General features: G+C 34.8%; 1 protein-coding gene across 1 annotated transcript; it reads left to right on the top strand.

The window, feature by feature from the left end:
- Positions 1–2,463: 2,463 nt before the first annotated feature.
- LOC130707149 (peroxisomal multifunctional enzyme type 2-like) lies at positions 2,464–27,414 on the top strand (the record flags this gene model as incomplete). Its single annotated transcript, XM_057540374.1, has 13 exons — positions 2,464–2,596; positions 4,532–4,591; positions 5,869–5,890; positions 5,991–6,037; positions 7,551–7,635; positions 8,726–8,913; positions 15,033–15,124; positions 17,734–17,758; positions 19,344–19,472; positions 22,669–22,772; positions 24,220–24,456; positions 26,947–26,998; positions 27,410–27,414. Coding segments are annotated over 13 exons (1,179 nt in total), but the record flags the coding sequence as incomplete, so codon positions are not given.
- Between the last annotated feature and the right edge of the window lie 435 nt (positions 27,415–27,849).

The raw sequence follows: 27,849 nt of genomic DNA, 5'->3' as shown, positions 1-27,849 counted from the left end.
CTTAATAGACTGTTAGCCGCATGTTTTAAAATCTTGATTTTTAAAAACTGTTTCCTGTCATTTGAGTAATTGTACAGAAATGAGTAATTAATAGGAATTTAGTCTTGAGAATCTTAACACTTTTTTTTTTAAATCTCTGAGGGATAATGTAAGCCTTTTCCCCATTATTTTGTGTCTTTGCGGCATTTTTTATTTGCAGTAAGGCTGTTAAGACTATATTGTTAGAAAAAATATATCCCAGTCCACATTTTGAAAAACTCATTTCCTTTAAGAGTAAAAGCACATTAGGCTAGCTTTGCTCGGTATCATCCCTGTATCTCCCTTTACCACCCAACCCCACTTGCAGCCCTCACTCCAGCCCCCACCAAAAGAGACCCATTCTTGAAAAGAAAAACAGATCTTGTGGGTTTTTCTTTTTTCCCCAGGTATGGTAATTATCCATTTGGTAATATTAAGAGACTTTAAATTTTAGTATATACCTCTATGCCATTTATTAATTAGTAATTTTTAAATTGTTATATTCTGCACAGTGTGCAATAACCCTATAAAAATGATCACTTTGCAATGCAAATTAATTCTTTGTCCCAGGTATTTGTTTTAAATTCTGTTTTTTCCAAGTTATTTGGCATTGATCTATATATCTTTTCATTTGTTTTTGCATGTTATTTTGTAAATAATTAAATTATTGTATAAATTACCTTCGTTATCATATTATTTAGTTATGTTGGCTTTTATAAACTTTATGATGCAATTAGTGCATTAGTGTAGTTACCACATACTTAACTTTCAGTAGATTATAAACTCTGAGGATAGGCACCATTCTTATACATCTGTAGATTTCTGTAGATTTCCTTGCAAATAGTAAATGTGCAATTAATGTTTGTATCTATATAATTGGATATAGGGAGATGTTATGTGGTAAGTGTGGTCAGTTGTTAAACATATAAATTACATATATGCTATAATTAGTGACTGAACACATATTAGTTGTGTATGTAATTTTTGACCTCTTTCAATAAATAGTTTTTATTTCTTTTTTTGGTAGACCATGACACACTATGTTTTATAAAAATTCACGTGTGCTTCTCCAAGAGTTTAATATTGTGCTTGTTCTTTTTTTTTTTTTTTTTTTTATAAATTTATTTATTTATTTATTTTTGGCTGTGTTGGGTCTTCGTTTCTGTGCGAGGGCTTTCTCCAGTTGCGGCGAGCGGGGGCCACTCTTCATCGCGGTGCGCGGGCCTGTCACTGTCACGGCCTCTCGTTGCGGAGCACAGGCTCCAGACGCGCAGGCTCAGTAGCTGTGGCTCACGGGCCCAGTTGCTCCACGGCATGTGGGATCTTCCCGGACCAGGGTTCGAACCCGTGTCCTCTGCATTGGCAGGCAGGTTCTCAACCACTGTGCCACCAGGGAAGCCCCGTGCTTGTTCTTTATCACCATTCCTGTAAACAAAGACCTTCTTGACGTGGAGAAGATATTTCACATTGTGTATTTAACCTTTCTTTCTTTCTTTCTTTCTTTTTAATTATGGTAAGAACATTTAATATGAACATTTAACAAATTTTTAAGTGTACAATACAGTATTATGCACTGCAGGCACTATGTTGTATGGCAGATAAGATCTATAGAACTTATTCATCTTGCATTATTGAAACTTTATGCCCACCGATTAGCAACTCCCCATTTTCTCCTCCCCCTAATCTTTGCAACCACCATTCTACTCTCTGATTCTATGAGTTTGACTATTTTAGGTACTTTGATGTAAGTGGAATCATGCAGCATTTGGCCTTCTGTGACTGGGTTACCATATTATCTTCAAAGCTCATCCATGTCATTACATATTGCAAAATTTCCTTCTTTTTTTAAAGGCTGAATAAATACATTGTATTTATGTACCACATTTTCTTTATCCATTTTTATCTGTCAGTTGATATTTAGATTATTTCTACATCTTGGCTATTGTGAATAGTGCTGCATTGAACATTTGGAGTGCTGTTGTCTCTTTGGTTCCTGATTTCAATTCTTTTGAATAAATACCTGGAAGTGGGATTGCTGGATCGTGTGGCACTTCTAGTTGTAATTTTTTGAAGAATGTCCATACTGTTTTCCTGTGTATTTAATCTTAAAAGTGATCTTTAGGTTTTTTTCTTTTCTTTCTTTTTGCTAAAAGTGGTTTGAATCATGGTCTTTTTCTTTCTAAAAAAGGAGAAGCATTGCACAGTTAAAAATTTCATGACATGAACCTGTGTTTAAATATTTTTCTGCTTCATATCTATATATATATATATATTTTTTCATATCTATATTTAAAAACAAAGAGGCATGTTTTGAAAGTACGTATCTCATGGTGTGTTCAGTAAGATGGGAATATAGTAGTAGGGAATTAGGAAGTTGACTGAAGAAATACACTAATAATATAATTTCATTTCCAACTCATATTTTTAAGGTCTAGAACTGAATTCTTATTTGTTTATTTTTGCATCGCAGTGAATGATCTAGGAGGGGACTTCATGGGAGTTGGTAAAGGCTCCTTAGCTGCTGATAAGGTTGTTGAAGAAATAAGAAGGAAAGGCGGAAGAGCAGTGGCCAACTATGGTACAATATTTGAGAGAACTATACTGCTTGTTTTATATTTCCTCCACTGATGCTGTTTCTCATGTTAATAAGTATTGAGCAAATATCTTGGCATTCCAGTATAATTATGAAATTAGATTTTACCTAAGTCTGCCAAAGATGTTTAGTGACGTATTTTTTAAACTTTTGATGTAGATTATTTCATGAGTCTAACTTTTATTCAGTTGTCTATTTAATATTTTTAATAATGAGCGCATGATATAATCAGTACCTTACTGTAGATGTGAATATGAATATGCTCTTTTCTTAAAAGACCTGCCTTAGCTAAAAGGTCTTATGTATTTCTACAGAGTAACATTAAATTCTTCGTTTTAAAATTGCTTTTAAAAAACATTTCTTAAAGTAATATAGTGTAAGAAGTGAAGTGCCCCCTTTCTGCACCCAGCCTTCATATTACATTCTGCACAGGCGATCATTGCTGTATGCAACTTTCTTATCTCTATGAAAACGTAAGAGTCAAAGTTAGGCATTAGAAATAAAGACAGCAAATAAAACCTTTATGTTTGATGTATTGATTCTAATAGTATTTGTAAGGAATCCTCTTGAGTAGATTTACTTTAAAAAGCTAGTGCTTACTGACTTTTCTGCAAATTAGATTGTTTTTATGGACCAGGGAGAAAATTAGATTGCCAGTGACTTTATTCTGAAATTTTAGAGGAAAGGAAATAGGATATGATTTGCTTTGAGAGTTCAAGGGAATAATGAGACAGACATTTTAGTATCTTATTTCCACATTGAGAGTCTAGAAAAATGTTTTCAACTTAAAAAAATTTCTGGGGTTTTAAAACCTATTTTGTAAAGATAAAGATTTCAGACTCTCTTCCCTGCCCCTCAGTTTTGATATTCAACCTGTATCAATCAGGATTCAGTCAAGAAAACAGAAGCCCCTCTCGGTTTTCCAAGTATGAAGGGTTTTATACAAAGAATTAGAGACTTACCATTGGAAGGTCTGGGCAGGTGCATGTCAGGGAAACTGTCGATGACCATCTCAGCCTGTGGCAGGTGGTTTTCAAGAGATCACCTAGATGTGCTGTCAGTCTCACATCTGCAGCCTGCTCACAAGATTGCCTGCGTTTACAGTCTCTTCCTACTTTTCCTCCCTTTAAGCGAGTATCTCTTTTTGGCAGATCTAACTCAGGAGCTTATGGGTCCCAGGGAAGGGACCTGGCTCCGCCTGTGATTGCAGAGGAAGTAGAAAGAGGCAATGGTGATGTTGAGTTGACAGCTGACCATTTGACACACAGCTCTGGGGATATGAGCCCTTCTCCTGGGCTGATTAGCAGAAAATAACAAATCCGTAATATTTCATTGAGCTTTACTTTTTGTAGTTAGTATTACAAAAACAGTAGGTTTGTTTTCCAAATGTAGTGATACAGAATTGAACATGCTTTTTCAAATTAAACATGCTTCTCCTTCCCTCCCTCTCAAAGTCTCATTTGCATCCTTAAGGGGAAGTGCTTATGTGGCTATTTAAAATTCAACAGAAATGAAATAAAATAGATTATTCCATTTGTCGTACTAGCCCCATTTCAGGAGCCACATGTGGTTTGTGGTTACCATGTTAGTGCAGAAATAGAGCATTTCCATCTTCACAGAAAGTTCTGTTCGACCATGGTGTCTTGGATATTATTTGTCAAGTACTTCTCATTTACCCCCTCTCTCTTTTTTTTTTTTTTTTTTTGGTAGGTTAAAGGATTGCCTTAGGGACTAAATTTCTTTTGTAACATGTTATCATTTATATTTTAGTTTGCTACGTGCCTGCAATATAAATGTATTTTCCTTGGAAATGAGTTCTGTTGAATGAATAGTATCTGTCATGTGCTCTGAGCCACAGAATTTAGAAGTCCTTTGTAAGGGATATTACTGAAGTTTTGTCCTAATTTCCCTTTCCATCAGATTCAGTGGAAGCAGGAGAGAAGGTTGTGAAGACAGCACTGGATGCTTTTGGAAGAATAGGTAATATTTCTTTGCATTTATGGTACTAACAGAGCTGCTTCTACCTTTCTAATGAAATATTTTTTATTTCACTTTTGTTTATTAAAAACTCTTTTTTGGTAATCAAATTTTTAGATTTGTTTTAAATTTTAATTTTTTTACATACCCTAATCTTATTCCACAAAGGGCTTGAGGTGACAGTTTTTATGCATGTATGTGTTGAGTTTGTTTTATATTTTTTTGTACTTTAAGAGCCTTTAAAAAAACTTGTAAGTATTCTCTAAGTTTCCTTTTTATAATAATTTAATCATACCCCAAATATATTTAGAAAATAAAAAATAAATCAGTATTTTGGCAATAGAGGACCCAGTGGAATATTTTAGATAATTATAATGATTCAGATGAAAATGATTCAGTATCTTGCAAATTAATTAAGATGAATTATATAAAATAAAAATCTTCATTTTTAAGAAGCATTTCAAGCATTTCAAATATATTGTTTAATTTTCCTGACTTAGTCCCATACATTGTTAGTAAAAGGTTATTGAATTACTAGGGGGAAACTACTGCAGATAAGCCCAACATGTTTATAATCTGAAAAATGTTAATTTTTGTAGTTTGAATGTGTTTCCCCCCCCTTTTTTTGGTCTAGCATATATATTTTTCTAGCTATATTTGGTTGAGCTTGTGAGAGACATGTTCACATAGTGTCTGACACAGGGATAGAGACCACAAAGTTTTGAAGTCATAAGGTGAAAATAGCCACAAGATGGTGGTTGAACCTTAAGAAACAATCCCTTTTATTTTATAGTGAGAATGCAATTATGTATGAAGACAGGCCATCAGTTTCTAACTCTAATGGTTTCCTTTCTGGGCTTTTGACTTTTGAATGGCAAGGAAAAATCTTTTAAACTTTTAAGTTTCCCAGTGAATTTTGAAGTTAATTGAGGGATGGTTTACGATTACCACTGAATTCTAAGAACCTAAGAGTTGTGTGACTGCTAATTCTGTAAATAAGCTCACAGAATTTTGGCAGGAGGTAGAGGTGGAAACATTTAGGTATGTAGACTTGAGAGGAAAGCACTGATATAATGGGGTACTTATTGTGCTTTTGTGAATCCGATTTTTTTTTACTATAGGTATAAAATTGTGTTCTGCTAGCACTTGTTACCTATTATATCTACTTTTCCATGGGCAGGGGGGAGGCAGGGAACGCTTTTGAAAGAAATGTGTTGTAAGCAAAGGCAAATTAATATGCTTGCTTTTATATTTGTGACTTGAATATTTTTATATTGTAGATGTTGTGATCAACAATGCTGGGTGAGTATTTCTTTTTAAATTTCCAATAAAGTAATGTACATGCAAACTTTTTTTAAGTGTTGACTTTCTCTTCTCAACATATATAATATCAATTTTTTAGAATTTTGAGGGACCGTTCCTTTGGTAGAATAAGTGATGAAGACTGGGGTAAGTTATTTTAAATATACGTTCTCTGGAACATACTTATCCATTTAGCCTTCTAATATTTGATACATTTACACACTTAAGGAAAAACTTGCTTCTACCTATTTTTGCTTCTGCTAATATAAGTGATGAGTAAGCTTTACAACTGAAAATGAACAGTTGGAAGAAAAGGCTTTTGTGACTTTCGTTCGTTTCCCTTTTTCTCTTTGAGAGATTGTCAGCGTTTTCTTGCAGTATTAGTTGTTTCTAACAGCCTTTTGCATGCTTGTCTGGCTGTGTGATTCTTATTTCAAGAGCAAGAGTAGGCTATGACTACTGTAAGCAGACAGAAGGAAATGCTAAAAAAATCAAAAGGAAATGCTAAAAAACAAAAACTAAAAACGATGGAGATCTGAGAACTGGGTGGGAAAAACCTAGATATAATTTTGAAACTTCTAATAAGTAGGAAAAATTTCCATTAGGAATGTCATGTTGGAAAGATTGAGTTTAGATGATGAACAGTCACAGTTATAAAATTTTTTTATCCTGTTTGCTCTTTTTTGCCCTTACTTTCATTGGCTATCAGAACTAAAACAAGCATTGGTGGCTGAGACGGTGGCAGGCATGGTAACTGAGATGAATTACATCATTGTTTATAGAGTGTGTTTCTGGGAAATATTGCCAGAAGTTCTTTTGGAAGAAGCAAGATATCTTTCTGACTTAGAATTAAGCAAAGACGGCTTTTAGCTTCCAATTCCCTTGTAATAACTGGAGAAAAAAAGGAGCTGAGAAAGATAGAATTTGTTGGCAGAGGGGACTTAAGTCGGTGCTTTGCTTTGAGCTCTGATGGGGCTGGAGTGTGTCCTCTTCTGGTTTCATCAGAGTAAGATTAAATCTGGAATTGTTTGTTTATCTGCATCATCCTCCAAGTTGTCTGTTCATTAGATTGACATTTCAGAAAGCAGGCTTCTCTGTCTCTCTTTTTCCCTCTTTCCCTCCCCCTCTTTCCTACACCTCCACGCCCCGACCCCCAGCTCTCTCTAACTCATTTGCAAATCCTGTTAAAAATAGGGATTTAGGGATATACTGAACATTTTATAAACATTTCTTGATGAAGAACTGAGTGGTTTTTGATTATGCTTTAACTAACGTTTGTGTTGAGTCCCAATTATATATGTAAAATTCTTGGTTATTTGTATTATGAATTTTTATATAAAATAGGCAAAAATTAAAGATGGCATTGCACTTAGATATGCATAGGCATCGTATTTAGGTGGCATTATATTTGTGATAAAGTTAGATATATTAGATAATAATCTAATCATAAATTATAGGCAAAATAGGTATGAATTATTGATTGGTTATGTAACTGGAACTAAAGCAAAAATGATTACTCGGAGTGCAATGTGACAATAGCTGATTTTGAATGCTAGGTATAAAATGAACATCTTTGTATAAGTAAGTCTTTGCTTATGTTGATTCTGAGATAGGTCTGTCTAAATTTGACAATATTCATGATAAAAATGTCTTGTTTTAGATATCATCCAGAGAGTTCATTTGCGGGGCTCATTCCTGGTGACCCGGGCAGCGTGGGATCACATGAAGAAACAGAAATTTGGAAGGTAGAGTTGTATGTGGCTGTCAAGGGGGATTGGAGATGCCGTGTGTGGGTTCTTATGTACAGAGGAAAAGAATTGCTTTGACGTTGAAAAATATACCTTCAGATATGCACAGGCTTTTTAAATGTAGTTTTGGAAGATGCCTCCCCGTTACATTGGTGTCAGTCATAGATTAGCGAGGTGGACAACTTAGTATTTCTTTTCACCTCCTACTTTTCATTATTAATGATTCTCCTGCTATTCTCTGATATTTTAGCAGTACAAACATTGAGGATTCAGCAGTACTTTATTCTCTAACCAAAATATCATTTTTTGTGCCCAGTGACCAACTGGGGAGAGATGAGTGGCTGTTTTCTACTGGCTATCACTGGTCAGACATGAGTTAGTCTTTGTAAACTAGGAACGGTAAGACTCTTATAGTTGCGTCTGTGTGACTCAGACGTGGCAGACCTAGTAAGTGGCCCCATGCTCTCTAACATAAAAGTTATTCCTGTTAACTCAGGGTTCACACACATCTACTAGAAGTAAATTGCGTGTGATATCTGTTCTTATTGGAGAGTTCTAGTATATCTTGATACTAGCAGTTTCTGAAAGTCAATGATAGGATTTACTTGTTCTACTAAGTAGAGTAAGTGAGATTAGGTCAGATTATGAGATGGTATTATTTAATATGAGGCATTTAATATTATCCAGAAAGGGAAAGGAGCAAAGTTCTGAGGACTAAAGAATTAGAACTTCATGATCTAATATTTCTTACTAAAATTTTAACTTGTAAATTGGCAGTTTATTTTATGTTTATAAATACTTATTGTTTTCAGTACATAATGAATATACATTCTTACACTTGAATTCATTTGATCCTGACCAGGGATTCTTTCTAAAACAATAAAATCTCACAGTTGAATTTTGAGAGATTACTTTTATTATTTATATTAATTTAGATATATGAATCATGACTTTAAGAACCTAATGGCAGTATACAGAGTTGCTTTTGACAGGTATAATAGTAATGAAAAAGAAAAAAAAATGCTTAGAGTTGCAACATTATCAAAATATAGAAAAGATGATGTTGAGAGATTGATTTTCCTTTTAGGATCATCATGACTTCATCGGCTTCAGGAATATATGGCAACTTTGGCCAGGCAAATTATTGTGCTGCAAAGCTGGGTCTTCTGGGCCTTTCAAATTGTCTTGCAGTTGAAGGCGAGAAAAGCAACATTCATTGTAACACTATTGCCCCTACTGCTGGATCACGGTTGACCCAGAACATTTTGCCTGATGGTAAGTAGTTTAGATTTTTTTTAATGCTGTTCCTCACATACCTGTGTGGCGTGAGCTTTGTAAAAGTATTTAATTTTTTGAGTAGCTAAAAAATTTCGTTACAATTTAAAAAAGCATTATGTGTAGTTTATGTTCATTATAGAAAATTTAGGAAAGCACAAACAAACAAAATATGACCCATAATTCTACCACACTGAGATAAACTTTCTCTTTGTGTAGGTAGACATACATACATTTTTTCTTTACAGAATGAGGTAATAGCATTCTTACTGGTTTAGAATAATAATTATTTAAAACAATTAATAGATTGTTTTTTAGGGCAGTTTTAGGTTTATAGAAGAATTGAGCAGGTAGTAAAGAGAGTGCCCATATACTCCTCCTCCCACACAGTTTTACATCAGTGTGCTACATTTATTACAGTTGATGAACCAGTATTGATCAATTTTTATTTATTTATTTATTTGGCTGCATCGGGTCGTTGAGGCACGTGGGATCTTTCGTTGTGGTGCGTGGGCTTTTCTCAAGTTGTGGCACGTGGGTGTTCTCTCTCTAGTTGCGGCGCATGGGCTTCAGGGTGCGTGGGCTCTATATTTTGTGGCACGCTGGCTCTCTTGTTGAGGCATGTGAGCTCGGTAGTTGTGGCACCCGGGCTTAGTTGCTCTGTGGCATGTGGGATCGTAGTTCCCTGACCAGGGATCGAACCCGCATCCCTGCATTGGAAGGCAGATTCTTTATCACTGGACCACCAGAGAAGTCCCTGATTGATTATCATTAACTATAGTTAATAGTTTACTTTAGGGCTCACTCTTTAGGTTGTATGATTTTATGCGTTTTCACAAATGCATGATGTTATGTACCCACGATTTTAGATCATACAGAATGGTTTCACTCTAAAAATCCCCTGTGTTCCATCTCTTCATCCTCTCCCTTTTTTCCCAAATGTCTGGGAGGATTGAAGCTCATTTCTTTTTATCACTACATAATATTACATGGTATGTAGGTGCCACAATTTGTTTTTTCATTCACCTATCGTGGAACATTTTGATTGTTTCCAGTTTTTGACAGTTGTGAGTGAAGCTGCTATAAACATTCATGTGCAGGTTTTTGTGTGGACGTAAGTTTTCAACTCATTTGGGTAAATATTAAAGAGGATAATTGCTGGATTGTATGGTAAGACTGTCTTTAGCTTTGTAAAAATTTCCAAACTGTCTTCAAAAATGGCTGTATTGTTTTTCATTCCTACTAGCAGTGAGTGAGAGTTCTTGTTGCTCCACATCTTTGCCAGCATTTATTATTGTTTATCTTTTGCATTTTAGTTCTTTTAATAGGTGTATAGGGTATTTCATTGTTTTAATTTGCAGTTCCCTAATGACTTATGATGTTGTGCATTTTTTTCCTGTGCTTATTTGCCATTTATTTGTCTTCCTTGGTGATGTGTCTGTTCTTATTTTTTGCTTATTTTTAAATTGGGTTCTTTGTTTTCTTCTTCTTTTTTGGGGGGGGGTTCTTTGTTTTCTTGTTGTTGAGTTTTAAGAGTTCCATGAATATTTTGGAAACAAGTTCTTTATCAGATATGTGTTTTGCAAATATTTTTTCTCAGTCTTTAGCTTGTTTTTTAATTCTCTTTAGTCTCTTTCACTTTTGAAGGATAATTTCACTGGGTACAGAATTCTGGGTTGGTAATTTTTTTCTTTCAACACCTGAAATCTTTCACTCCACTCTTCTTTTGCTTACATGGTTTCTGAAGGAAAGTCTGACATAATTCTTTCCTTGTTTCTTTATGCATAAGGTATTTTTTCCCCTCTGTGTTCCTCCAAGATTTTCTCCTTGTTTTTTCTGCAGTTTGAATATAGTATGCATAATAATAGGTGTAGATTTTTGGCAATATTCTACTTGATGTCTTCTGAGCTTCCTGGATCTGTGGTTGGTATCTGTGATTAACTTTGGAAAATTCTCAGCCATCACTGCTTAAAATATTTCTTCTGTTGTTTTCTTTTTTTCTTCTACTTCTGGTATTCCCATTATGTGCCTGTTCTATCTTTTTATTTTAATTAATTAATCGATTAATTTATTTGATTGGGCCGGGTCTTAGTTGCAGCAGGTGGGCCCCTTTAGTTGCAGCTTGCAGACTCCTTAGTTGTGGCTTGCAAGCTCCTTAGTTGCAGCACGTGGGCTCCTTAGTTGTGGCATGCAAACTCTTAGTTGCGGGATGCAGTTCCCTGGCCAGGGATTGAACCTGGGCCTCCTGCATTGGGAGCGTGGAGTCTTAACCGCTGCGCCACCAGGGAAGTCTCAATGTATCTTTTGTAATTATACCACAGTTCTTGGATATTCTATTCCCTTTTATCTTTTTGTCCTTTTTTCTCTTTGCATTTCATTTCAGTTTGGGAAGTTTCTATTGACATATATTCAAATCAAGCTTACTGATTTTTCTTTTTTCATTTCAAAATGTTATATTTTTTTGTTTTTTAGCATTTCCTTTTGATTTTTTTAGCATTTCCTTCTGTCTGCTTACAGTAGTCATCTGTTCATGTAAGTTGTCCACTTTTCTCCATTAGAGCCCTTAGCATGTTAATCACAGTTATTTTAAACTCCTAGTTTGAAAATTCCAAAATCTCTGCTATATTTCAAGCTGGTTCTGAGGCTTGCTTTGTCTCCTCAGCCTGTACTTTTCTTGTCTTTTAGCATGCCTTGAAATTTTTGTTGAAAACTGAACATGATGTATTGGGGTAGTAGAAAGTGTGGTATACAGAGCTTTATTGTGAGGTTTCATGTTTATCTGGCTAGGGTTAGGTTGCGTTTATTGGTTGCTGTAGCTGTTGGTGTCAGAGGCTACATTTTCCTCTTTGTCGTTGTTTTTGTGTCCCCTGTTGTCTTTGGGTTTCCCTAGGTACTCTTTGTGTTTGCAGCTCTCTCAGTTGTAATCCACTGTTGTTACACTGGAGGCCTGTTGAAGTGTCTGTAAATTATGGCGAGGGGAAGTGTTCTATAATCTTATGATTAAATCCGCAAGTTTTTTAGCAGGTCAAAGTCTCTGGACTCTGAGCTTCAGTAGAGTTTTTTAGCCTTTTTTTTTTTTTCTCCCCTTATTTGAGACAGGAAGGCTAGAGGAGTTCCACTAGTCTAATTGCTCTTCCCTTAGGTCAAATAAGGCTCTGGTAGCTTCCCTTGAGGATAGGCCTTTGTTAAGGAGAACAGAATGCTCTGGGCATATTTCAAAATGATTTTGTCTTATTGATTTATTTATTTTGTTACCCTCTCCCTTTTTCTCTGTAACATTTCAAAGCAAATCTTAGATGTTGCATTTCACCTAATAAATACTTGGAAATGTGTCTCTAACAGATATGGACATTATAACCACAATGCCAATATCACACCAAATAAAATAATTCATTAACATTGTCTAATACCAAATTTATATGGAAACTTCCTCGTTATCTAAAAAATATCGTTTTAGAGTTAGTTTATTCCACAATGGTCTAAACAAGGTTCACAGTCGTTTTGTTACTGTATCTCTTAAGTTTTATTTAACATATGATAGTTCATTCTCCTTTTTGAAAAAGTGCCAATTATTTGTTGAAGAAACTGCGAGTTCATTTGTCCTGAAGACTATTCCTCATTCTTGATTTGGATTGCCTTTGCACTTTTGTGGAAAATCAGTTGACCATGTATGTATGTGTGGGTCTATTTCTGGATTGTTTGTTCTGTTGTATTGATCTATGGGCCTGTCCTTTTACCAATACCATGATGTTTTGATTACTATATTTTTATACTAAGTCTTGAAGTCAAGTAATGTGAGTCTTCCAACTTTGTTCTTTGAAAACATGAAATATAAAGTTGTAAATTTAAAAATTTAAATGTATGATTGAGAGCCAATGCTTATTTATTTAGTTATATAAGAAATAGAATACTTGACTGGTGGAAAACTGTATGGTTTTTGATACTCCTGGTTTTAACATATATCTAAAATGAAAATATCTGTAATACTTTAAAAGTAGTTTCTGTGAAACAGTACAAAACAATTGATGAGTGAAATTACTTTAGAATTAGCTGCTTCATGGCATACAAATGCTTATTCACAGTACCGTTTTACTTTCCACGTTTGAGCTAACATTCATTTTAGAACTTGGGATTTGTAATACCAAGTATGTACTCGCTAGCTTTTCCTAAGAGCTGTGCCTAACCAGTTTGCTTTAGTGTAGAATAGCTATTTGTACCTGAGATCTATTTTTTTTTTTCCTTTTCTTTTGTCAACAGGGCCATTTAAAAAAGTCCCTTATTTTAAAAAAACTTTATACTCTCATGTCTTATTGAAGGAATTCTTGTTAAAGAACTGGATTATTTAAGTATAATGCTACATATATATGCACAACAGTGTAGGTTACTGGCAAGAAGTAAAGTATCAAAATGTAATGCATAGTCATGAACTCACTGCTCAACCCAAGAATTGGAACATTACTTGCATCTAACTTTATACCTTCTATTCTGTTCCTCTGCTTCATGCCAAGAGATAACCACTATTTAGAATTTTATGCTTATCATTTCTGTGCTAGACTCCTACCTTAGTCACTTTTTGCCATTGGCTGTAGACTTTCTTGGGGAAGCAGCAAGTTTCCAAGAAAATATTGAAAACTTGAGCTTTTAAATTTGCTTTCCTTTGGGAATGTAGCTTCCATTAATTTTGACCTCTAGAGATGTTAGGTCACTGTTTAATGTAGTATCTTTTATGCCCACCAAACCCTAGTGAAAGATGTTTGGAGAATAAGATCTACTTTAGACAAATAATTTAATGTTTCTGGACCTGCTTTCTCTTTTGTAAAGGAAGAGAGTTGTTACAGATCATTTTTAAAAGCCCTTCAGATTCTGAATTCCTGTTATTTTAAATTTTGGTATTTATTACTTTTTTATAGTTTAGAAAAAGCCGAAAATTTATTTTGCCTCAGCGTTTTTCCTCTTTTCCTCTGAAATATTAACTTACAGGCTGTCAAAGGAATTATTTGTTAAAGAACCAGGTGTTATGAGTAATGTGGGGAGACATTTGCAATTTCATTTCCCCCTTTGAAATATATTTGAAAAATGGAAAGTCATGTATGTGACTTACATGTTTCTTACATGAAATGAAACATAATCTTAGGATGAATACCCATGAACTAACTTCCCAAGCTGTATTAGTTATTTACTGCTGTGTAATAAATTACTTCAAATTTTGTGGATTAAAACAACAAGTATATATTATCTCACAGTTTCTGGGGTCAGGAATACTGTAAAGTGAAAGGTTCTTAGAGCTGCTCTTTAATTTACAGGGACTGTAAATGTCATCTTTGTCACTTTAAAATATAAAACTGTATTTTGTCCCTTCACAGTTAAAATTTACATTTATTTGATTCTTTAAAGATTATAAGATGTATTTACAAATCGTGTCTCCTTTGAGCCTTGCAACAACTTAGTAGAATAGGCAGGTAACGCATTTTAATTACCATCTTACAGATGCAGACACACGTCCAAGAGAGTTGAGCGCTGTGCTCAATGCCCTAAATTGCCTACATGGCAGGGCCAGCAGTAAAATTTAGGTGTTCATGCTCCTTGTGTAGTACCTTTCTGCTCTGTTAAGTTGCTCACAGAAGGTATGCAGCAGGAAAATATTTCTTACACTTTGTGACTCATCAGTAACGGTTGCAAGGTCCATTTTACATCATCTTACTGCCATTACAGTTGTCAAGGCTGTTTTGTAGTTTTCTAGCTTCTGGGAGAGCAAAATAGTTTTGGGAATGAATGGTACCTAAGTTCATTATGCTATGTATGCCTTTGCTCACCAGTCTTTGCCAAGGCAGCTTTAACTTGTCTTCTAAACAGTATGTTACCCATCTTGGAAAGGTATATCTGATGCCTTCTATGTTAGAAGCCTGAATACATCCATTGGGATGAAAAGATTCTTCTAAAAGCCTTGGATGTTAATACTAATTATTTATGTATATCTAATTTTTTTCTTATTTATTTAAAAAGTCTCTGAACCTATAATTTTATAAGTGAGGAATTTTCAGAAAGTAAAATGATTGATTGAATATGTATATATTCTTATTGATAGATTTTTTTTTTCTTTTTTTGGCTATTTATTTCAGATCTTCTGGAAGCTCTGAAGCCAGATTACGTGGCACCCCTGGTCCTTTGGCTTTGCCATGAGAGTTGTGAGGAAAATGGTGGCTTGTTTGAGGTATTCTGCACCTTTGCACTTTCTCCCAAAGCAATATTTGTGTAATTAAATATAAAAAATGATTCAAAAATCAGTATTTTCCAGTTGTTCACATTCGTAAAAATCTGCATCAGTTGGTATCACTTGTATATTTTTTAATATTATGTATTTGTTATAATTAAGGAACAAGTATGACTAATGTCCTTTTTTGAGAAAGTAACAGCAACTTTGTAAATTGTTCTTCCCTAGTTCTTCATTTCTGATATTCTTGTCAAATGAAAATGTGACTGGCTGGTTTGATGTGTTTAGTCAGATACAGAAAGTCTCATTTGGTTAGAGATGCTGAGTAGTAAAGTGAAGGGACAGAGGTGATGGTTTAAAGTCAGCCAGGCCAGGTTTTGATTTCTTGCTCTGGTAATTGCTGGCTCGCTGGAATATTGTACAGATTAACCTCCCTGAGTTTTAGTTTTCTTGGGGTTTTGTTGTGAGAACTGGAGATCATATTTTTAAACTCTTAGCATACCTAGCAGTCACCCCTCAATTTTAACTATTATATCAGTATAGCAGGAATTCAGTCTGGGTATGATAGATCAGTAAACACAACTTACTATTTGTATTAACTTTAAAAATAAACTTTGCTATGTTTCCCTATCGCAAAGCTTTACAAGTTTGCTATAAAAATAAAAACCACACATAATCCTACCATCCAGTGAGGTTCAGTTTTCACTCTATAATCAAAGTCCCTTTAGATTTCCTTATGCTGATTTATATATTTTTTGGTCCTCATTTGAGTTTGATCTCTTTTTTCTTTTCTAGCATAAACTGTTATATTTTAGGCCACCCCCCTTTATTTGATTCTCTGTGGTAATATAATAATAAACCTGTTGCATGCGGAATACATGACATCCAAAGATATTTCTTGGTAGCAAAATTACCTGGCTCAGTTTGAAGTGAATGATATATTAGCCTGATGTATTTGAATAAAAAGCTGTTTAGTAAATGAAAAACAGTCTACACCTGTCTATGCAGAGATAGGCACCTCTGCTTTCTTAATCACAGTCGTTGATTGTGAATTGTGGAAAATTAGAGGTGGAAAGAACTTTACAACTCTAGATTTACAGAAGAGAAATTTAATAATATCAAGCCATGTGGAGCTCCAAATTTGGTCTGCCTGTCTTTTATCTCATTAAGGAATTAAACAAAAATTCTTTGTCTTTTACATTTATATTTGTTATTAATTCTGTGAACAAAAATAATATATGCTTTTTGTAGAAAACTTCAAATATATAGGGGAGTTTATAGAGGAAAATAAAAATCACCCACATTACCACTATCGAGAGATAACTCCTATTAATATTTTTATGGATATTCTTTTCCAGTCTTTTATTAGATGTGCATTTTACATGAGTAGTCTTTTTATTTTAGGTATACAATTTACACACATACCCAGACATGCACAGATAACTAGGATAATGCTGTAGATGAAGTTTTGTATGTTGTTCTTTTATTTTACTATATTGTGAACAGTTTTAGTAAGGGACATTTGCTGTGTGAGATTGAGTGCAAAATACAGTAAGAGCGGTGTGTAATATCCTGACTTAAACCTTGAATGTAAATTGACACTTTGTTTGCCAAGTTTTGATAGATATCTAGAGTGGCAGATAGAGATTTTTTGGATCGACTGGAGCTGTCGTTTCTAGCACCTGCGAGGAGTTTGCAGCTTGTTGCTTCACTCCCCAAATATGATAAAAGATGATATTTTTCTTGCCTGTTATCAGTACCACTGCCACTTTAACTACTCTGACAGCATCAAGGCCGATTGTCCTGTTCATATACGTAAAGGAATGAGTGATTTTTAAAAAGCCATACCCTTGAGCGTAGAGCCACTGAGAAGTGTGCTGTCTGCTGGTACAGTTTCTTCTGTTATATGCATGTGGAACACTGTAGTTGTGGTGTTTGAAGATATGACAAACAGATTTTCTTACATCAGACATTTTCTTCTGAGGATTTCCTTGAATGGCTTCTAGAAAAAATACCATCTTTCTGTACGGTGATTAATGTATTTGGTCATTTGCCATATTTCTATATAAAGGTGTTTCATTAAAATGAGTATATGTAGTTCATTAAGTCAAATCCTGGCTTTATTTTTCTTTGCTCTTTATTTTTTTTTATTCATTAAGTCTTTCTAGAAGGACATGTATTTCAAGTGATGTGCTGGGCAAATTTGGTATTTATATTGTTTAACCTTCATGGTTACTTCATGAAGAGTGTATTATTATCCTGATTTTATATAAAGGGAATCTTGAGTTTAGGGAAGTCAAATTATTTGACCAGGAATCAGCTAGTCTGTAGAAGAACTGGTATCGCACCTTGGTTTCTGTGCAAAGTCATGCTTTTCTACTACATGCATTTCTGCTATATTGTGTTGCTTTATTTTTCTACTCTGATAACATGAATAGTGCAAAGTCATGCCGGCCAACGGACTTTTGTAGAGCTGCATTATTTTCATCCATTGTCATCTAGCATTCTGATACTCGTAAAAAGATAGCTGCCTGTTTTGTTAATTTTATAAAAATTCTATTAGTAATTTCACATTAGATGGTATAACTTCTTCCTCCTCTTTTTGGTAGGTTGGAGCAGGATGGATTGGAAAATGTAAGTCTCTTTTGGTTTTTGGTTTGCCATACATTATTTCCATATCTTTAAACCTGCATATCCAGGTAGAGCTGGGTAAAGACCTTGTCAAATGCCGAACCATTGGATTTAGTGCACGCATAATCAAACTCAAACATTGTAATAGCAACAGGTCTTCTAAAACATGGAAGTTGTCCTGCAGGCCTGTGGTATTTTCAAGGATCTTTTCAGTTTTTTTCCTATTAGCAGTGCTTATTCAATATTTGTCCTGTCCTATTCAGAACTGGCTGTTTTTTCAGACAGCACAGTCTCTCTTTATATTGATGTTTGTCTTCCCATGTCTCCGGCACCCCACATGCTTGTTCAGCAGAGTAGTGAGTGGGAGGGAGGGCGTTTTTTGAAGATGGGAAGAGCTCTGTCCTAGGCAAGTTCTCCAATTCTCTCAGTGATTCTTTTCTTCCTTGGAGCATGAGACATCAGAAGGAGACAGTGGGGAATCACACTGGACAGCTTTCTAGAAGAGAAATTGCAGCTGATCTATAGAAATTATTCTCCTTCAGCCCAACAGTAAATTCATCTGGCTTAAGTCCTCTTTTCCCCCAGTTCTTAAACCTTGTGAGCTCCAGATTGGATAATTACTTTATGGTGTTTAAAAAAAATTGTGAACATTCCAATATCCCAATTCAAGTTTTCAGTTGGATGCTGGTATCAAAATTAATTGAATTATTTAAAAGGCTGCCATTACTGGATGACATTGTTACAACATATTGTAGAATATTATTAATGACTGTTCTCTAAGTTATGAAGTAACTTATTCAAACATTTTTAAGTGTCTTATGACATCTTTTAAGAAAGGAAGATCAGTTGTTGCAATAAAAGCTGTATATGGGACTTTATCAATAAGAAATCTCTAGAAGCTTCTGTCATTCCCCAGGACAAATCTTCAATTTAGTAATCATCAAAGTCTGACCATTCTGTTTAAATAAGGTTCTGTTTATTCCTCAGGCTTTTTAAAAAAGACACAGTGTTAAAAATTATCTTCATGGAACTTATGCAGCAATGATGATTTTTGTGAATCTGGGCAATCTAGTTGACTTCCCATGGACAAGGAGGAAGAGCAAAGGGAGGAAACGGGAGAATTATGTGGGGTTGTCTGATATATTAATTTGATTATCTGGAGTCTTTGGCCTGTTATCACCACTAGTTTTCAGTTTGCTATTCAACAAAGCTCTACTCTGTTCTGTTACCTTAAAGTGTATTATCTAAGTGATCTGTGGTGACGAAGACAGTCTTTTGGTGTGATTATACATAATTTAACTTTCTGATTCAGCATTTCATCCTACCTTTAGTAGTATCTGGCATAGTCAGAGGAGGGAGAGGTTTTCCCTTCAGCTTCAAATATTAGAAAAAGAAATTTGACATCCTAATGGGTTTGTTATTCTTTTAAAAAAAATTTGTAGTAAAAATCTTTAGAAGTTAGAATCTTTTTTCCAAATTCCATTTTTCTTGAAGTTAAAAAAAAAAAATTCAGGGGACTCATGAATTCTGCTTTCTGTCTCGCTCTTAAACTGTGTGTTCAGTATCTTAGTTTTGTTTCTATAACCAGTACAATGGGAGCGGACCCTTGGAGCCATTGTAAGACAGAGGACTCAGCCAATGACTCCTGAGGCGGTGAAGGCTAACTGGACGAAGATCTGTGACTTTGATAATGCCACCAAGCCTCAGAGAATTCAAGGTAAAGAGTCCCAAGTCAGTTCAGTCCTGGTTGGGGAATGAGAGGCAACAAAGCATTCTCTTCTCTTATGGAATTGTCTTCTTAATTGTGATAACTTAGATGCTCAAATCATCTAGAGCACATTTTCTGCTCCAGTAGGTATTAGAACTCTCCAATTTAAGGTATGTATGTTACTCCCACTGTCAGTTTTTCAGTTTTCTTATGATCCTGATTTTTTGGTATATGTGTGATTGAGAGGATGGTAGGAGGTGTTTACCCATTTGTGCTCAATGCATCTATTCCCCATCTGGTGGTTGGTTTCAAAGTCTTGCCTTATCTAATCACATGCTCCTTATCTGACCTGATTTTTCTTTATTTCCCCAAAAGTTTATTTAAGTCTTATATTATTTAGGCTTAGGTCTTTTCTCTCTAGTGAATAGATTTTGCTTTGTTTTAGCACTTTGTCTTTGCTACTGTTTCTCTGCCTTTCTAAGATGCCTCTTATTCCTTTTATCACCTCTGCTAATCTCGGTGCTTCTTTGGAAAAACTCAAGCCCCAGATGTTCAACAAAACCTCCCCAGATATTCTGGGCTTCATTGATCTGTTTCTTAGCTGAACTCTTACAACTTGAGCGTCTAATCATGACTGCTTTCCACTGCTTTTGTTTCATAAGTGTGTGGTTTCTTAGCTGCATAGTAAGTTCCTTTGGAGGCAGAGAATGTATCTTGTATGTCCTTTTGTATTTGGTGCTAGTATAGTGCTGAACTCATAGAAAGGATTTAGTAAATGCTTGTTACCTTGAATTATTGAATCATCTATGATATGCCACAGGAAGAGATGGCCAATAAAAGTCACATTATTTTTTCTAGTATAACTCACATATGTATATAATATATGAAATTTAAAGGACCTTTCTGGGAAGGATCATGAATCAGGATTATTTTATAGAAAAATCTTTTTTTCCCTTCCTAGTATTATATTTAATGTTTGATAGAAGAATATATCTGAAAAATGACTGTTCTTTTTTTTTTTTTTAATCCCAATGTTACTTTCCTGTCTGCTGGTACACTCACTGAAATATTCATTGTACTTTTCTCAATCAGAGGATAACATGATTGTTATGTCATTAGCGGTAGCATTTTCTGTATTCTTTTTTTTGATATTTGAGATAAATTTAGTCTCCGAATAGCAGTCACCTATCAATGAAAATTAGGAAAAGGAAAAAGGAAGAAGTATCTTAAAAACTCTTCTCTGAGGTCAGAATTCCATTTTATTGCCTTAGAAGTATTAGACTAATATAAAGAAAAAGCTAACAATGAATTATATAGTTATAAATGAAAAGATACCCCTAGTATTTGAAGTACAGTTAGAAAAAAAATCTTACACTTTCTGTAGAATCACGACTTTCCAAGCACCCATTTCATCATTCTCATTTTACAGATGATGGAACTAAATCCCAGAAAAGCTGAGTAAGTGGCCCAAGCTTTCTCAGTGTTTGAGCCAAGAGTTAACTCAGGTGGTCTGTCTTTGAGTGCAGTACCGCCAGCCTGTACCGAGGTTACTTTCAGTTAAATAGCATCCCATCTAGGCAGCAGCCTAAATGGGGTGGTAAGAGGAGGATTGGTAGGCAAGAAACCTACCTAGTGTCACCAGGAATGGCAGAGAGCCCTGGTCATCTCACATTCTGTAGTTTAGTTATAGTTTTTGTCTGAGTTTAGAAGGAGGTTTGTTAGAAAGGTCCCAGAGCTTTTGGAACCTTATGGCATATGTGGATACTCTGTGAATCTCCTTTATTAACCTTTTAGACCCCAGAATAGCAGCTTCTGAATTCTGTCCATAGGCACTGGTCATAATGGTGGTTTTCTCTGGAAGAATTTTCAGTAATATTTTCTGAGCAGTTACCTGTACAGAGACCTGGGGGGTAATCTTGACATTGTTGCATCCTGGAGGAGGGGTGATGGTGGGGAGAGAAGGAAAATTGGTTGTCCCTCCACCAGATGGAAATTGCACATCTGTGGACAAGGATCCGACTTTACAGAGTTGTAAAAATCACTCAAAGACTGCAAAGCTCAGAGCCTCTTTGGAATCATAACGTGGGGAGAGTATGTTGGAAACACCCAGTTATCTTTGGTCTGTTCAGAGTCTCACGATTTTTTCCTGCAATAGCCTGACATCATACAGTCAGTTCATGAATGCCAGCGAAGGTTCTGCAGCAGGCTTGCTGGATGTTATAGGAATGATTGTCTAAAGCATTGTAGCTTTTCTTAGTCACGTCTGTAACAAAAGCTTTTTTTTTTTGGAAATAGCTTACATTTATTTGGATTTCACCAGGAGAATGTTAGCTCTTTAGGATATTTGAAAGATGATGCTTTTATGATCTTTATGTAATAGGTTTACCAAAGCACTCTGTCTTATTTAAATTCCAGTGATCCTAAAGAGAAAATTCAGTTCGTTCATCCTTATTTATCCTGAAGTTGATTGACTTGAATCATTCATGATTTAAATTTTTTTTCAGTACAAATGAAATATAGTTCAACTATATAGGAAAAATCTGGAAGTTTGTCCTGTGGGTCACTATTTCAATAGCACTGTAAAATAACTGGCTAGATATTTCACATATGCAAATGCTCTTCCCACACCCTAGTGGGACTGATTTTTCTTTTAATTAATTTTTATTGGAGTATAGTCGATTTACAATGTTGTGTTAGTTCCTGCTGTATAGCAAAGTGAATCCATTATACATATACATATATCCACTGTTTTTTAGATTCTTTTCCCATATAGGTCATTATAGAGTATTGAGTAGAGTTCCCTGTGCTCTACAGTAGGTTCTTATTAGTTATCTGTTTTATATATAGTAGTGTGTATATGTCAATCCCAGTCTCCCAATTTATCCCTCCCTGTCTCCCTCTCACTTGGTAACCATAAGTATGTTTTCTACATCTATAACTCTGTTTCTGTTATGTAAATAAGTTCATTTGTACCATTTTTTTAGATTCTACATATAAGTGATATCATAGATATTTGTCTTTCTCCTTCTGACTTAACTTCACTCAGTATGACAATCTCTAGGTCCATCCATGTCACTGCAAATGGCATTATTTCATTCTTTTTTTATGGCTGAGTAATATTCTATTGTATATATGTACCACATCTTTATCCATTCGTCTGTTGATGGAAAAAAGCATTATTATTGTTATTTATTCCTTTTTTTAGACTCAATTGGCGGTATAATTGAAGCTCTAAATAAAATAGATTCAGATGGAGGAGTTTCGGCAAATCATACCAGTAATGTGACATCAACAGCTACATCAGGATTTGTAAGTGGAAGAGAAAGCCTAACGCTTTGCCTTCTCTGGAAACTTTTTTCTTTTCTTTCCTTTTTTTCTTTTTTCTTTTCTTTTATGCAAAAAATGCTTTTCCAAGCTATTAATTTATTGTTAAATAGGAAAGGTGAGTGACCATAAAATTTTATAGAACATGTACTGAATGTTTATAAAATTTGAATGAACATAAAGCTAAAATATTAAATGTAACTTTTACTTTCTCTTCTTCAGTGTAATAAACAAGTGTTTTTTTTTTGCTTTTTGGAGCATTTTTGATAATTGTCCTTCAGTCACTTTCTAACTCTTTAGAAAAGGATATTTAACTTAGTGCCTCTTTTGAGTCATTTCTTTTAAGGAAAAGCATTGATAGGTTGTATTTTGGAAATATTTCAACATGGCTGCAAGTAAAAAGTCTCCCATTGTGTCAGAAATTCTAATAGAGCTGTGGTTATAGCTCTTGTGAAGTTTGCTGATTAACTATCTCCAGTACTTCTTTTTTAAAAAAAAAATTATAGTGCATAAATAATAAGAAATAAGTCATTTGACACATTCAGTTGTGGTGTTTTGTGACTCAGGGGAGACATAGTGATGAAATAAACAATCTAATTGTAACCCTGAGAATATGATCAGTTTATAAATGTGATTTTACTTTAGAGCAGGGGTTGGCAAAGTTTTTTGGTAAAGGGCCAGATGGTAAATATTTTAGGCTTTATGGACCACGTACTGTTTCTGACACATAATCTTCTTTTTCTTTTTTTAGACCACTCTTAAAAAAATGTAAAAACCATTCTTAATTCTCAGCTGTTGTTTGCTGACTCTTGCTTTAGAATGAAAGTGATCAAAAATTGGACATGATTCTTTTAGAACCTAACATATGCTTCACAAATTAGCTAGGCATGTCATCACTAAATAGAAAAATACAATATCCAATTAGATAAAGGACAGTCCTGGGTAGGAGCTTACAGTAAAATCTAATTATAACCAAAACCATTATGAGGGAGTCTGATTTACAAGCATTAAGCAGTGTTTTGCTCATCTGTTTATACTGACTTTTATAAAATAGATCTTATAGAGCCATTCATTATCCCTGTTTATAATAAGTTTTTTTATTTTTTGTAATTTTGAGTAGCTAACAGTCACTGTATTACTAGGCTTTTCCATCAGCAGAGACAGGAAAGTTGAAAATGAGATGTACTATCTGTTAGCAAGAAGCGGGCAAGAAAAAAGTACTTATTTGTAAATGAGGTCTTTTTCCATACATTATAATTGATTTTATTTAAAAAATATAGTGAAACAATTATGATACCCTATCAGATTTAGTAAAATGACATTCTATTCACAAAGCTAAGTATGTAGCAGTTAATAGTTTTGAAAAGTCAGAAATTTAAAGATTTGACAAGAATATCAGTGAAAAAAATAACTTTCTACAATTGTTCCATAGGCTGGAGCTATTGGCCATAAACTTCCTCCATTTCCTTCTTCTTATACGGAACTGGACACTATTATGTATGCCCTTGGAGTGGGAGCATCTATCAAGGAACCGAAAGATTTGAAATTTATTTATGAAGGGAGTTCTGATTTCTCCTGTTTGCCTACCTTCGGAGTTATTCTAGCTCAGAAATCTATAATGGGTGGAGGATTAGCAGAGATTCCTGGGCTCTCAGTCAACTTGGCAAAGGTATGCATAATAAGAAACCTTTATTTTGCTCTTCTTCTCTTTCTTTAAATATGATTGGTAAATGTCACATGCTGTGTGTGTGTGTGTGTGTGTGTGTGTATGGTGTCTTAATACAATAGTTTATAGTGGTTGATTCAAGGATAAAGATTTAGCATGTCTTTTGATTTTTCTTAAAAAGAAAAAAAGGGTAGAGAGTTAGTTGAAAAGGCAAGCAAAAAGAAGACAACAATAATTATGTACAGTCCATAACCCTGGCATAATGTTATTAATTCTCTCTCTGCCATTACATGCTATTTGACCAAGGGTAAATAACTTCTCTAAGCTTCAGTTTCCTTATGTATAAAGTGGGTATGATAATCCTCACCTGACGATAGTGATGAAGGAGCAAGAGTGAAGAATATTTGAAGCAGAGAGAACAGGTGTAAAAGGCCCTGAGGCAGGTGCATACTTACCTTGTTTTTGGAACAGCAAGGGGGTTGATACAGCTATAGAATGAGCAAGGGGGCAGTGGTAGCAGAAGAGGGCCTTGTAGTCATCATAAGAATTTCACCTCATACTCTGATTAACATGGGAGGCCATTTGTAGTGCTTTGAACTGAGGAGTGGTATGATCTGGCTATGTTCACTCACAGGCTCATTTTTGCTCCTCTGTGGAGAATAGATTTATGGGAGCCAAGCATGGAAGCAGGGAAACCAATTTGGAGTTGATTATGGTAATTCCAGCACTAGTCTGGATATGCATGGAAAGAAAGAGGAGTCAAGGAGGAAGGTTTTTGGTCTGGTTAACTGGGATGATATATATGCATATATACCCATATATTTAGAATTAATTATGTACAATGTATTTAACATGTATAGTAGTAGTAACATGTATGATATATTACTATGTATAATAAAATAGATATATACAGTTACTTTAAGGTGGGGATGATCAGGAGTTGGTTTTGGACAGATTTGAGATGCCTATTCTACATTCAAGTGGAGGTATACAGTGGGCAGTTAAATATGTGAGTTTAGAGTTTGCGGGGGAGGCCCTACTGGGATTCGTAGCATTTAAGTGAGCTTTAAAGACATGAGGCTGGGTGAAATCACCCATGTGTGAATGTAAGTAGAGAAAAGCCTGAGTTTGGTGAGAGGTGAGAGGTGGAAGAGATGAGGAGGAGTGAGCAAGAGAGACTGGGAAGGAGTGGCTGGTGAGGTATGAGGCGTATCAGGAGAGTGTGGTATTTGAGAAGCAAAGTGAATAAATGATTTCAAGAAGGGAGGAGCAAACAATTGTGAGAAGGCTTTGCGGTTATTTTATTTCTTGAAGTAAGGGTCAGACCATGAGTCCAGTTGATAATTGTTGAATCGTAGACTTTTGAACTGATTTCTGTGATTTTGACTGATTGGAGAACCCATTTACTGGAGGATCGATTAGCTCATTGCTGCTCTGAGTCTATGAGAATCTACGGTTATTTTATTAAAGTATTCGATGAAGTTGGGAGGGAGGCAAGAAATAGATGCCAGGCAGTTTGTTGTTTTCATCACTCTCTCATTGTATTTGTTGCATACAGTTCTTCTGTTTGGGTAATGTCAGTACAAACAATTGAAGTAAATGTTTCAGAATTCTTCCTCAGACTTGGAAGGAGTTGGAAATCATGAATAGTGTTCAAAATCTGTCACTGGGAATGATAGCCGTCTTGGGATTTGAATCCCAGTCTTCCTAACCTTGAGCTTCCAGGTCGTATGATAGTGAGGCAGTCCTTCATTTGTCCTCCCATCACTACCCTCACCCATTTTCTTTTTCCCTTCTGGGTTCTGAGGAAGACTGGGAATTAAACTGTCCCATAGCAGTTGAGTGTGGTCATTCGGATATATGGGTCAGGTTTTGTTTTTACTGTCCTATTGTATTCCTACATATATTTTTATATTCTTGCTTTGATACGTTGAAGTTAAGTGGCTCTGAAGTTGCACAGGGTCTTTAGTATTTACTCTTACACTAAGGAAATGTTGACATTGGCAGTGCTTTTACTTGAATGTGGTTGTAAGATTTCTATTAATATTTTGGTTGTGTCATTTGTATTTGGCAGGTGTGACCTGAAATTACTTTACTAGTACTGACCTATTTGTTCATTTTTATTCAATAGATATTTATTGGATACCTGCTGTGTGCTAGGCGCAGTGACGAGCACTGGAAATACGCCTAGTTTAGTGTCTCCATTGGCAAATAATCCACAGTTATCAGTCAACAAAAATTTATGAATGTCAAGAAAGAACACAAATGTATCTTTTCTATTCTAGAGAGCTGACAGTCTTTAGATTGGGGGACTGATTATTTCTGAATCATATAATTAAGAAGTGGGAGCCAAATAGTTTGAGACAGATAGTTTGGGGGAAGTAGTCACGTGAACGTGTGGACAGTGAAATGCCACTTGTGATTAGCGGTATCCACAGAAGAAGCTGTGGAAAAAGAAAGTCTACTAATAAAATTTTGCTTACCCTAACGTAGGTTCTTCATGGGGAGCAGTACTTGGAGTTATATAAACCACTTCCCAGAGCAGGTGAGTTCTTAATGGTTTTATTTTCTGACTAACCTTCCAAACTGTGTCAATGTGTTAAACTGGCATAGAGCAACCTAAATAAACTATATTATAAGTTATTCATGTGCATGTCAGCCATTAGAGTAGATTGATGTTAACTAGTACCTATTTTGGTTGCCTTAAACTTTGTCCTATTTGAATAGTCTTATTTAATAAATTACTTCAAAATACTAAACATCTGGTCAACAGTTGAAAGGAGCATATTCTGTGTGTGTCCTAAACTTAGTGATTGTGTATAATCAGTTATGATTCCCATGAATATGATTCTTCATTCTTTTGTCAGGTATTTGTGTTGGTACTGACTTTCAGAACGCAAACAATGTTAAAAGATACAGAATGTCTTGTAATTAACTTTTTTCTATTTTCTTTTAGAGTAAGTAAAACCAAGGCTGTCTTAATAATCAGTTTATTTTTCTCAATAATATCTTACTTGTTCAGTAAATCTTCTCATTATCTTTTCACTTTACTTTGATATGTTTGTTTTATGTTGCTACTCTGATGTCAGAATATTAATTATATACTGACCATGTAAGGTGGTAAAATAAAAAAAAAGTCTTTTTCATTTCACATTATATAATGTAGAGGTCAGCAAATAGCTAGAATTGTACTTTAATTTTTTTTGAGATTTTAATTAAAAAAAAAATTCGTATTGCTTAATGCTGAATAGTTCTGTTTCAGTGTTAGTGTTACTTGTTTCTGGTTGTTTTTGTAGTTCTTCCCTGTTTTTTTCTTCTTCTTTTAGTTTTTTCCTTTGTGGTTTCATGCTTTTCTTTTGCTTGTGTTCCTTTCTCTTTTGTTTTTGGGTATCTGTT

Source organism: Balaenoptera acutorostrata, chromosome 2 (genome assembly GCF_949987535.1).
Source record: "Balaenoptera acutorostrata chromosome 2, mBalAcu1.1, whole genome shotgun sequence".
Lineage (NCBI taxonomy): Eukaryota > Metazoa > Chordata > Mammalia > Artiodactyla > Balaenopteridae > Balaenoptera > Balaenoptera acutorostrata.
Note: the sequence above shows the minus strand (reverse complement) of the source record. Positions and strands in the feature narration are given on the sequence as shown.